The sequence below is a fragment of the Numenius arquata genome, chromosome 2 (genome assembly GCF_964106895.1).
Source record: "Numenius arquata chromosome 2, bNumArq3.hap1.1, whole genome shotgun sequence".
NCBI classification, from domain to species: domain Eukaryota; kingdom Metazoa; phylum Chordata; class Aves; order Charadriiformes; family Scolopacidae; genus Numenius; species Numenius arquata.
The window spans coordinates 4450091-4462742 of record NC_133577.1 but is presented as its reverse complement, the minus strand read 5'-3'; the positions used below and the strand labels follow the sequence as shown (position 1 = coordinate 4462742).

At 40.7% G+C, this 12652-nt stretch overlaps 1 protein-coding gene across 1 annotated transcript in view; it reads left to right on the top strand.

The window, feature by feature from the left end:
- Positions 1 to 10739, top strand: part of HBS1L (HBS1 like translational GTPase) — a 62235-nt gene extending 51496 nt beyond the window's left edge. Inside the window, exons 13-18 of the mRNA XM_074163412.1 lie at positions 3149 to 3253; positions 5148 to 5238; positions 6854 to 6962; positions 7585 to 7685; positions 8566 to 8710; positions 10062 to 10739. Of these exons, the coding sequence (XP_074019513.1) occupies positions 3149 to 3253; positions 5148 to 5238; positions 6854 to 6962; positions 7585 to 7685; positions 8566 to 8710; positions 10062 to 10073 (563 nt within the window). The 3' untranslated portion in view covers positions 10074 to 10739. The remainder of the gene's footprint in view (positions 1 to 3148; positions 3254 to 5147; positions 5239 to 6853; positions 6963 to 7584; positions 7686 to 8565; positions 8711 to 10061) is intronic.
- The last annotated feature ends 1913 nt before the right edge of the window (positions 10740 to 12652 follow it).

Sequence of the window (12652 nt, the reverse complement as noted above, 5' to 3'; positions counted from 1 at the left end):
TCTGGGCAACCTGTTCCAGTGCCTCACCACCCTCACAGCAAAGAATTCCTTCCTAAAATCTAATCTGAATTTCCCCTCTTTCAGTTTAAAACCGTTACCCCTTGTCCTGTCACTACATCTCCTGACAAAGAGTCCCTCTCCGGCTCTCCTGTAGGCTCCCTTCAGATATTGGAAGGCTGCTATGAGCTCTCCCCAGAGCCTTCTCTTCTCCAGGCTGAACAACCCCAGCTCTCTCAGCCTGTCCCCACAGGGGAGGTGCTCCAGCCCTCTGAGCATCTTTGTGGCCCTCCGCTGGACCCGTTCCAACAGGTCCATGTCCTTCCTGTGTTGAGGACTCCAAATCTGGACACAGTATTCCAGGTGGGGTCTCACGAACGCAGAGGGACAGAATCACCTCCCGTGACCTGCTGGCCACGCTTCTCTTGATGCAGCCCAGGATGCCCTGGTTTAGCTGACTGAAGGTACTGAAGCCGTAATGTTAAATATTGAAATCTTGCACACTAAGTGGTGACACCTTAGTGTGTTACCACTAGATTTACCATCTAGACCTTCACTGTATTTTTTTGAAAAATTTTTTTTTTTTTTAATTTTGTGAGCTGTGGGAAAGTGTGTTGGCTGAGATCTTTCAAAATATTATTACATCTTTTTTTTGTTGAAATAATCATTTTTGAGTTGAGCTAAGTTTCACAAAATGACCAATTTTGACTAAGCCTGTTCTGTGGAAAAGTCTGATGATTTTTTGCTAAGGCATGCAAAAAAAAATAATGGCTTTGGAAGGGACTCAATTTACATGTACCGGGTTTTTCACTAAACGTGGCTTTTTAGGTGTTTTTTAGGCTATTTTTTTCTCAACCTTGTGATCTCAAAACTTAATTAACGTGGATGCCGCCGGAGGAAGTAGCTGCAGGTAGGAGTATGTGAAGCAGCAGTTGTTCTCAGCTCTATTCCAGTCCCTGTGCGTGCTCAGGAGCAGCTCTCCTTACAAGTGTGTAAAAAGTGAGAGTGCTGAGTGTACTCTTACGTAGTTTGGAAAACCCCTTTCTTTATTAAGGTTACCCACACGTATGATTCATCTCCCTCAGCCTGATGTTAGCTGTTGTTCTCCATGGCCCTCCTGATATTCTCTGCAGGCAAACCATCTCCTCAACCAAGAAGTCCCTGTAAATTCCTTCACCACTGCATCGGTCCCCACTTGTCAGATCATGGTTTTGAGTTGGAGGAGGGGAGATTTGGATTGGATATTGGGGGGAGGTTCTTTCCTGTGGGGATGGTTAAGCACTGGAACAGGTTGCCCAGGGAGGTTGTGGATGCCCCATCCCTGGAGGGGTTCGGGGCCGGGCTGGATGGGGCTTTGGGCAGCTTGCTCTGGTGGGGGTGTCCCTGCCCAGGGCGGGGGGGTTGGAGCTCAATGATCTTTGGGGTCCCTTCCAACTCTAGCCATTCTATGATTCTATAATTCTCTCTAGGGTATGACAAGACCTGACTTTAGAAAAGCCTTGTCTAGCAGCCAAATCCTGAGGACAAAGAACATGGTCTGCCAGAACCCGAATACCATGATACACAGAAATCGGGCCATTTTTCATGCCCTGATTCTGTCCCCCACTTGTACTTGCACTGATTTCATGGGGAACTGAAGGAGTTTGACGCTTTGCAGGAAGCAATCAGCATGGGAGAGAGCAAAGCTTCAAACACCACCCTGGTTTACCAAGCCAGAGCTGGTGATAACATGAAAAAAAAAAAAAAGAGAAATTGTCCTTAATTGTGCTTGGGAACCTTGAACCAGTCCACATTTCTGGTTGCAGAACCAGCTCCAGGTTCTTTTGTGTACCGTATGGAGGTGGTATTTGTACCATGACTTGGGGATTCTTCTTCTAGCAAGTATCTGCTGCTCCAGTTTTCTGTTCTTTTGACATCCGATGTCATCTGTTAATTGGCTGCATTCATCTCATTTGCTGGAACGAATAGAGGAAAATTAGCTTGCGGGCATACTGGTAATAGTTTTCCAGCTAGAGAGATGGAAGCATCCATCAATAATGGTGATAAACACAGAAGAGCAAGTTGGTAGCGTGTGACCTCAAGTTTTGAGGTCAACTTGCTCTTTTGAATTCAGCTTTTAATCTAATTTGACAACACAAAGTACTAAGCTGCTTGCTTATCACTGAATTCTAATGTTCAGCAAAAAATATTGTTTGTTTGGGTACTGAAAATGTCATTGTGGAATCACTTCAGGGGATTCATTTTCAACACATAGACCTGCAAACACAGGCTGAGGAGATGAGGCATTTCTTAAAATATATGTCCATAAATGTGCATGTGTAACACGTGTTGAAAATAACTGACCTATCATTCAAATAATGAACGGAGTATTAGGACGTTGAAGGAGAAAAACTTTGCAGATCTTTTATTCAGAAATACTTAAATCATCTACAGTTATAATAAGAACAGGTTGCCCAGAGAAGCTGTGGCTGCCCCATCCCTGGAGGGGTTCAAGGCCAGGCTGGATGGGGCTTTGAGCAACCTGGTCTGGTGGGAGGTGTCCCTGCCCATGGCAGGGGGGTTGGAACTGGATGATCTTTAAGGTCCCTTCCAACTCGAACCATTCTATGATTCTATAATAGCTCCTTGTATTAAATAGGACTGAATCAATCTTTGACTTTTCAGGAGTAAAAGTAATATGCAGGCAGATAATGTAGACTTCTGAGTCAGTTAAACAGTAAATGGTATAGGAATTCGCACCTGCATGCACGAGAATTTGGATGAGAGGTCTGTGGTATGGTTTTTTTTAATCTGTGATTGTAGTGAGAAAGTGCTGAATTAAGTAAAATTGCTAGAAACTAAGGGCCTGAATATAATATTGAAAAGCTAAAAAATATTTCTTCATATACCTAGGTTGGTTTAAAGAAGGATATTTCTCCCTTAGTTCTGAAAAACATAAGATTTAGAGGTTTTGAATTCAACGTTTCATTTTCATTATGATGCACAGCTGGCTAACTTGCAAGTACTGAACGCTACTGGGGGAAAAAAAAAAATCTTCAATATATTAAAAACTATGCATTGCTGAAGGGCTAACTTGTGATGGAAATTGACCTTGTTATGAAAGGTTTTTTGTTTGTTTTTTTTTTTAAATTCTTTGCTGTGTTTCTTGCAGACCAAGGCTCTGGATTCTGTGTGACGGGTAAAATAGAAGCAGGCTACATTCAAGTTGGAGACCGGCTTCTGGCGATGCCTCCCAATGAAACTTGCACTGCAAAAGGTACCGCCGTCAGAAGCGTGTTTACTTTCAGGTCAATACTGGGCTCGAAGCAGTTACTGAAATGGTAACAGACTGTCAAACTGATACTAACTGTCAAACATACAATGTGAAAGCATAAAACGAATTTCTTTAGATGTGACTGTGTCTGTATAAATATGTCTATGAAGAGTATGTGAAATCTTGCATGGTGCTTTTTTTTTTTTTAAACTTTTTTTTTTTTTTTTTTTACCATATCAGGTATTCCAAATGTTACAGCCTCATGACTTTTGACATTGCTTTGTGAAAAACCTGTAAAAACATCTGAGTTCCAGCAATGTCTATGAAAACACAGGAATCATTAATATTAGGCTTTGCTGCGGAGTGTTAGCGCTGTTAGGGTGAAGTGTGAGGATGTCGAACAACCTTTAGAAATTAATTTTATGGATTAGATGTAAAAAGCTTGAGAATTGAGTCTCTGCTATTTGATGTTCCTGAGGTTTGTCGCTGACCCTTCCGCAATATACAAACTTTCAGGATGCAATTGTCCTGAGCAACAACAAAAGAGAAGAAAATTGGATTTAAATTTCAATAAATTCGGTTTCTGAAAAGAGGAATAGCCAAGTCAAGACATTAAATGTTTAGCTCTTTCCACAGAACTGGCTCGTTCAGTGCAGATTTGGGAAGCTCTTCAGTGTGCCTGTTTATATGGTTGTACGCACATCGGTTGCATGCACAGGGAGGTTGCAATGAGGTGGATGAATAGGTGTATCCGACCACTGTAGTCACTCCTCTGTTTTGGGATTTGAGGAAGTAGCATGGAAAAAGATGTGGAAAAAGACGTGTTTTGTCTGAGCATCCCCAATGGTACAATCCTGATTTTTCTTTTGTACTGCCTCTCATACGGCCGAAATGAAGGTTGGGGGTATTAGTTCCTTAAGCATGTCTGATTTATATTTAACGTAAAGAAGAGATAATTTATCACACTATATTTACTAAAGGCAGTGTGCACATTAGGATTCCAGGTTTTCGTTTCAAGAGGCTGAGTTTCACTTATTCTGTGTGAGAATGACGCGTATATGTGAGATAATTATCAACACTGCTCAATACACAGTACGTAAGGTGCTTGTAATTGGATGATGCTTTCTGGCATGTTTTTGACAAGTGGTTTTGGGAACAGATTTGCAAATCAGTAAACGTAATCTGTAGCAAAATAGAACTAGATCTTATAAATGTGTGCAGTATTCATCAAAAGTGGCAGGTTTTTTTCTTTCCTTCTTGGTGTCTCCCAGAAACCTCAGAATGATAAGTCAGGAGCAATTAGTTTTATCCTCACCCACCAGTCAGGTTATCTTTTAAAATGATTTAAATACATCAAAATCAGGATAAAATTACTTTTAAAGATGCTTTCGAATAGACGCGATGTCGTGAACGAAAGGCATCGGTTACACGCTTTTTTTTTTTTTCTTTTTTTTATGAAAGAGTCAGCAAACCCACTTAAGGTAAATGAAAGTTGACATAGTACCATTAAAGTACATGAAAGATGCGGTCTGGGGTGTGCATGTGCCTCAAAGGATGGGTGGGGCAGGTACGGAGATATTAGTGTTACGGCGTTTTCGGGACTGCGTCATCCACGCTCTGTGACAAGTGCCAGGTCCCCTCCTCTGGCTTAAATAAAGCCAAGTTCTTGTGCAGGGTGGGGTGAGAGAATAGAGAGTCCTCACCAAGCCGGGGTGGGAGGGCGGAAAAAAGGCGCTTCCTCAGACTTCTCAGTTAAAAAGCTTTTACTCTCAACCCATTCATACTGAAAATTGATGAGTAATGGTTGATGAAGCACAAATGGCCCAAACAGAGCTGTTTGTTTGTAGCCCAGAACCTAGGTACTTCACTGTGAGGTTCTGTTCTTACTCATTTCCAGGAATCACACTGCACGATGAACCAGTTGATTGGGCTGCAGCGGGAGATCACGTTAGTCTCACTTTGACCGGCATGGATATCATCAAAATCAAGTGAGCAAAACTGGGTTTCAGTCTAAGTAACGGTTTGTTTTTAATGAAAAGCTTTATAACTATTACACTTAACAATCAGCGGTTTACTTGAAGAATGATGTGGCTACCAGGATATTTAAAACCGAAGTGATGCATATCACCTGGCTTGCACGTACAGACGTTGGAAACATCTGCTACATGTACAACGGCAACCTCAGAAGAATACTGTTGGTCTTCTTAATTTGCCCCAGTGCTGACACTGGTAACCTTCAAAGTCTTTGTCCTTAAGACCTGTTGTTGAACATTTTAACTTGCTGAATCAAGTAGATCTTTCTTGCTAAATAAAACAAAAGATTTTTGAAGAGCTTATTGAATCATAGAGCATTTTAACAAAGCGCGTCCCAACAACTGCCGTTGCATACCAATAAGTAAATCTGGACAATCCCACCAATTCCACTTCTTGGTGGGAACTATTTATTCAACACCTTTAGCTGCTTGTAACGTTTATTTTGGTAAATGTTTTGCTGACCCTCTCTTTTTGGGTCATTTTTGAATGTATCTCACTGATACATTCAGTGAGACAGCAAATCTCTGTGTCTGTCTCAGTGTATAGGTTTCACGCTAAGCGTCAGCCTCAAGCTTTTCGGTGAGTGTCAGTTGTTGTTTGGGCTAGAAAATTAGATCCATAATTTGTTCAGCTTCTTTACATTCCAGTGGGACTTCAGACACCAAAGTCCTGTTTGAAAAACTCCTTGCATTGATAGTTTTGCAAATTCCTGCTCTGCTTTTAAGGGAAGATTACAGGCTTTTTTGTTTTGCCATTTCATAATGGGGTGTGATTCTCTGTGGTAAATTATGGGGGTGGGGGGGAGAAGTCATCTTCTACATGTTGAATGAAGGCTTGAGTCAATTCGTTACCTTGATGTCATTCATCTTTTGGGGATATGTCAAGAAAACATGTGAAGTTTGAAGTCCTCTTCATATTGATGAAATTTGATTACATCTGATGTAGACGTTTAATCACGCTGTTCTCTTCAGTCATGTTTTCCTGGGTGGGATTAATTTCCCTTTTATTTCAGACGGCTAAAAATAGCCACTGTGAGAAAGCTGTGTCTGGTCTACCCTATTGACTTGTAACGAGCAGCAGGTTTCTTGTTGACTCCATGTAGAGTTTTTTTGGAAATGAGTGAGAACTCTGAAAGTCCTGATCATGATGTTCCTTTATCCACAGGCGGCAGCACTACAATTTTGGGGACCCTGCAGTATTTTATGCTATCAATCTGGAACAATTAATCTCTGAATGAACGTCTTAATTCTTCAAAGTACCTACGCACAGGAAACAGTGACATTTTTAGAAACTGATTAGCCATGGACGTTAATTGTTCACTGAACTAGATAGACCTCTTCATGCATACCCACAAAATACCATAGACATTGTCTAGGAATTAATTAATGAGATTAATTTTATTACAAGCTTTAATATGGTGTTCCTGATTATTATTTTTTCCCCACCCAGGTTATATTAAAACGGTGTTTGCTTTGCTTTGCTTGTCTTAAATACTTATCCTTTTCCAGTGCAATGATTAACATTTGTATGTGAAGATTTATATGTTTCTTTCGTTCTCCTCTCTTGTAGTGTCGGCTGTGTATTTTGTGATCCCAAGGAACCCATTAAAGTTTGCACTCGTTTCAGAGCTCGGGTTCTCATCTTTAATATTGAGGTTCCGATCACTAAAGGATTTCCTGTAAGTCTCTCTGAAAGTTCCTGTCTTTATTACAGGTTGCTCAGGGCTTTTCCTCCCAGTATTTGACACACCCCCTGGTATGAGAGGCATTTAGTGTCCAGAAGAGCTGCTGTCCTTCCAGAAGAAACAGATTCTGCTGTAATTTTAAGATAATTTAAGGGGCTATTGCGGCTGCTTGTGCACGTTTTTACTGGTTTTTAATACACAGCTGAGCCCTTTCAGAGAACATGAGTTCCACCACAGCCAGGCTGGGCTGTCCTTCAGAAAACTCACACCTTGTAGGAGTATAATGATGCACTTAGTTGTAAGACACCTTTTAAAATAAATAAAATACCAGTGCATGCTACAGAACTGTACTGAAGTGGCAAAAGCAAAACACTTAAGAATGGAAAATGTATTTATGATTAATTAATATATGACTGTTGTGCTGTATCTGTAGAGATCACAAAGTTTAGGAACTGGGAACAGCTGCTGACTGTGAGACAGAGACTTCTGTGAGAGAAGTTTTATAAGCAGTTCTTTAAAAAAATCAGTCTTAAAAATAGTTGATGCTTTCAAGTATTAACAATTAGAATTTCTGATTATTGTAGAATGTTTAATAACTGAAAAAAATTCTTTTTAGGTGCTTTTACACTATCAAACTGTAAGTGAACCTGCTACTATTAAAAGACTGTTGAGTGTCCTGCACAAAAGCACTGGTGAAGTGACAAAGAAAAAACCTAAGTAAGTGCTTTGAGTAGTTAATAATTACTCAAGAAATGGGCTGACTTTTGATCAATATACAGTTCTGAATATACCTTCTATAGCAGGTTCTATTATGAAGCAATAATGTGTTTATAAGAATATGCTTTCATTGTTGGTTCCATGTTTAGATTTCAGAGGGCTTTACAAAGTGAACACCCCCCATCGCCCACTTGATAAACGCTGAGCACCTGAGAAGCAAAATGACTCGCCCAAGGTCACTTGCAGAATTGGGAGTGAATCCTAGATCACCAGCCCTGCAATTAAAGGATTATTTTTAATTATCTCTTTTCTTCATGGACTCCCTGGTATAATTCTGGAGATGGGCTACCGTCGAAAATAAACTCGACTAGACAGTGGGTCAGAGAAAAAGAGATTTAGGGAGTCTTCCCATACAAGTTAAGCTGTGGGAACATCCCTTTAGTTAGTCAAAGTTGTATTTGGGTAGAAAAATCCTATTTGATACATACAACGTTTCAGAAATTGCGTGGCTGAAACTGTTGCTGAAAGGTGATGGGAAGAAGAATCATGACTTCTACAGAACAGTGAATTGGCTCTTCAGTTGTTGGGTTTGACACAAAACTTGATTTCTACTAGATGTGAAAAAGCAGGTATTAATGAGATACTAAACTTCAGAACAATTTGCCAAACTTCTCCAGAAGTTTCTAAAGAAAACTGGGATAAGGTATGCTCCAGACAAATGAGTTTTCAATCTGGTAGCTTGGGTTACATGTTAAATCCAGCTTGATTGTTATACTTTTGGCTTTTTAAGTTGATTTTTTTCCCCCATTTATTGACTGTTCTCTTTCTCATTTCTGCACGCGTATATTTATAATGGAGTTTTCTGCTCGTTTACCCGCAGGTGCTTGACTAAAGGACAGAATGCTCTAATAGAACTACAGACTCAAAGGCCTGTTGCTCTAGAGTTGTATAAAGATTTTAAAGAGCTTGGGAGGTTTATGTTACGCTACAGTGGTTCCACTATTGCTGCTGGAGTTGTCACAGAGGTATGACTTTTTTGTAACAGATGTCCTATACCATAAAGGAACGGTGTAAACTTTCACATAGCATTTAGATTTTATGGTTAAGACCCGTTTTGCACCCTTTGGCCTGAAAAGTGAATTTATTCTGCTGAAAAAGAGACGGTTCTTCAGCAAGACGGGAGGAAAACTTGCCACAGTTCTGTTCAATTTATTGGGAGCAAAAACTACTTTATTTAGAATTTGTTATTATTGTGCGTTCTTCTCCCTCTCCTGAGTTAAAAAATAACGCTTCACTCTTTTAACATACCTCAGTCTTTCTGACATCTAACTGGATGTAACATAAATGCTAGAGGGGAGATTTAGATTAGATCTCAGGAAGAAATTCTTTGCTGTGAGGGTGGTGAGACCCTGGCCCAGGTTGCCCAGAGAAGCTGTGGCTGCCCCATCCCTGGAGGGGTTCAAGGCCAGGCTGGATGGGGCTTTGAGCAACCTGGTCTGGTGGGAGGTGTCCCTGCCCATGGCAGGGGGGTTGGAACTGGATGATCTTTAAGGTCCCTTCCAACCCAAACCATTCTATGATTCTATGATAAATATCCTCTAAGTAGTTCGTAAGTAAGAAGTGTTGGCAATTTTTACTGTGGCTAGTTTGGCTCCCAGATCTTTTCTGTTAGCATTAAAGACAATTGTACATTTGATTTTCACCAATGCCTATAGATGTTTTCTGATCCTCTGTAAGTGAGAGGAAGCAAAGGCTGTGGGGCTAAATAGAAATGTTTTGCCTTCTATTAGGAGCAAATATATGAATGTTCCACTGTCACTTCCAAAAACCAGAGCAAGGTTTTTTAATTAGAATTTAAATCATAATTCTAGGCCTGAGGGAGAGCAGTTTAGTCACATTAACCAAGTTCTGGTACTGAACTGACTTAAAGCTGAGTCATTTAATGTCAAAACTTAGAACTAGAGCGTGAGAATTTCTGCCTTCTCCCTGTGTGCGCAGGAATGATGCTCTAGGTCTGTCAGAGGCTTTGGTCCTTATGGAGCCTTAATGCTCTGAAAATCTGTCTCGTCTTAAATAGGATCCAGAATTAGGGCTTTAATCTTGCACCCATTTTTCATTAAATTTAACTTGAAGTGAATGGGGACCTATTTAGATCTCTGATGTAGAATTGGGGACTAAATAACTCTTCGATTGTTATTTGGAAGTTGCTATTTTACTGCTTGTGATCTCGTTCTAGAGAATTTCAGAGCAAAAGGAATTATTTTTTTTCCACAGCTAAACTATACCATGTTGAAAAAAAGCTGTGATCGTTTTATATTTAGTACTTCATTTTTCACCATAGGGTGGGTTTATTTTTCCATTTGTTTATATTTTTAGATTAAAGAATGACAGTGGTGCCAGAACTTCCACCGTCCAACCAAAATGCAATCGGATATCCAAACTTCTGTTTAAGAATCCAGCTACTTCAGTTGAAGGAACAAGTGCAATTAATTGGGGATAAAAAGGTGATGATGATGAAAGTTCAATCGTGTGAGACGTCTGGGGAGCCCTCCATCGGTCTCTCCCGCTGCAGAACAAGATGCCAACTGACGAGGAACTGCTCAAGTTGCACTTCTCCATCTCAAGAATCTCGTGTGTTTCTCCATGTGGAATTTAGCCCTTAGAGAGCCTGAGGGAAAAATCTTAGAAAGTTGAATTAGAGAAAAAGGCGACGAATCATCATGAAACAAACTCCTTACTTCCAGACATAAATTGTTTACATATTTTCTTTGATTTGCTTTTTTTGCTGCACATTAATTCAGTAAAGTAACTTTATTGGTCTAATATATTTTGAGGTTTGAGTTGAATGCATATTCAGGGAAAAAAAGAACTTTTACTTTGGTTTCGAGAGAATGGCATGTCGTATTATCCCAGGATTGTTTTCCCTGTCCCAAAATTTATTTAAAAAAAAAAAAAAAGGAAATTTTCTTTTGCTGTGTAGTGGAACCTGTGCCAACGTTGGCTAATTTTATTTTTTAAACTGTAAGAATAATAAAATAACTTTTGTCTGAGCATAATTTTTGTCTCCTTGAGCTTTTATTATTGAAACACTTCTAAATTGTGTTAAATTGTTCTTTACTTTCCATAACTCAGAAGTTTCAGGGTAAACTTCTGAGTTAAAATGAGAAACTGGCATGCGATTTATCTTGCTGTGGAAATAATTTCGGTTTTTCTCACGTGCTGCTCAGTGCAGCTGCTGCGCGTATACATCTCTTTCATCCAGATCTGGTGCTCTTTTGAAGAAAACCCAAAGTTTAATCTCGGGATGGACGCTAAAACCGTATCGTTGTGCTTGCTCAAGCCTGTGACTCCTTCCCGCTTCTCGGTAATAGGGCAAGTGAAACCTCCCAACTGAAAAGAGGGTCCTTCTGCCACCTCCAGCACGAACTCAGGACGCACACGCTTTGCTACAACTTGGAAGACAGGAATTCTGAGAGGACCTCAGGTATCTCAGGGCCTGTGCAGGGTGGAGACAGCTCTACTTTGACCATAGTTAGTAGCCTGGAGGAAGGAACTGAAGTATTTACTCCAGACCATCAGTCACTGGGGATGACCGAAGTAAAGCTGTGCCCTGCGTAGTAAAGAACACAAAAAGCTTAGGATATTTAGTTCAAAGTCATGTATGGTCCATAGCTGCCCTTCCCACATGCTTTTTTAGGTAGGTAACTCTTTTTTGCACTTAGATGCTTTAGCCCCAGTTCAGCAGATCCCTGCAGTTGACCACATAGATGGATTGTACTGTTGACACATGCACATTTGTAGAAGCATCAGCAATCAGTCATTTATGTGGAAATGACTTTTGTAAAATCTTACGACTCTGAAATATCTGGAGGGGTTCAAGGCCAGGCTGGATGGGGCTTTGAGCAACCTGGTCTGGTGGGAGGTGTCCCTGCCCATGGCAGGGGGTTGGAACTGGATGATCTTTAAGGTCCCTTCCAACTCTAACCATTCTATGATTCTATCTGAAAGCTGTTACTGCCAAAACCGAAGCTTATGAATTATCACTATTTGTTATGTCTTTTTATAGTCCAGAAATTGCATTTAAATACTTTGTGGCTTCAAGGTGCCAGCCGTGAAGGTTTCAGTGCACTTGGCGGATTCCAGAGATTTGTCCTGCCAAGCTCCTGTGCTGAACCCATTCCACTTGAACTGGCCTTCAAACCTTGAAAATGTTTAGGTGGCTTTTAGGTTGGGGGACAGCTGGAGTGCTACAGGCAGAAGAACGTGTGTTCACTTTGAAGACTTCAGTAAATTCCTTGCTGTTTGCGGACGAGGAAGCGTGGAACGGGATGAACCTGGGATAACCCTTTTCACACACGGTTGCGCTAAATTTTGAGACTCGGTGTTCTGTGACGACAGAAAAGCTACTTCGTGCTTTCCCAGTTTGTAGTTTGGGAGAGCCAGAAGTGTTGCCTAATCCAGTTTCAACACGACCTCTCTACCCTTCAGCCCTGGTTTGAACTCTGCCCAGAGGCGCCACCGGGTTGCTGCGTGAACGATCTGTTGTCGTGCAACAAAAACCGTATCACCTTTATTAGATCAAAATACGTTTACGGGTCGACCCACAAGAAGTTTGATGGTTTGGCAGTGGTCGAAGGTGCAAAAACTTTCTAAACTGCTGATTGGGGAAAGTCTCAATCTGGTGTCATCGTACAGCTCTCCAATGTGGATGTGGTGGTGTTTTAAACGTCTCTGGAGGTGGGATGCAATCTCGGAGCAATTTGCTAATCTAAGCATTCTCTCTTGGAGAAAAATGTCTTTGAGATGGCTGTGACTGTTCAGGTAACTGTTCAGGTTCCTGGACAGCTAAAGAAAAAACATAATTATATGTAACAGGCTTCTCTATAGGAAGGTGGCTTCCTCTGGAATATCTATGGAAGGGAAAGCATGAAGATCAGTGTCTTGCTTCTTTTTTAAATACTGGATTT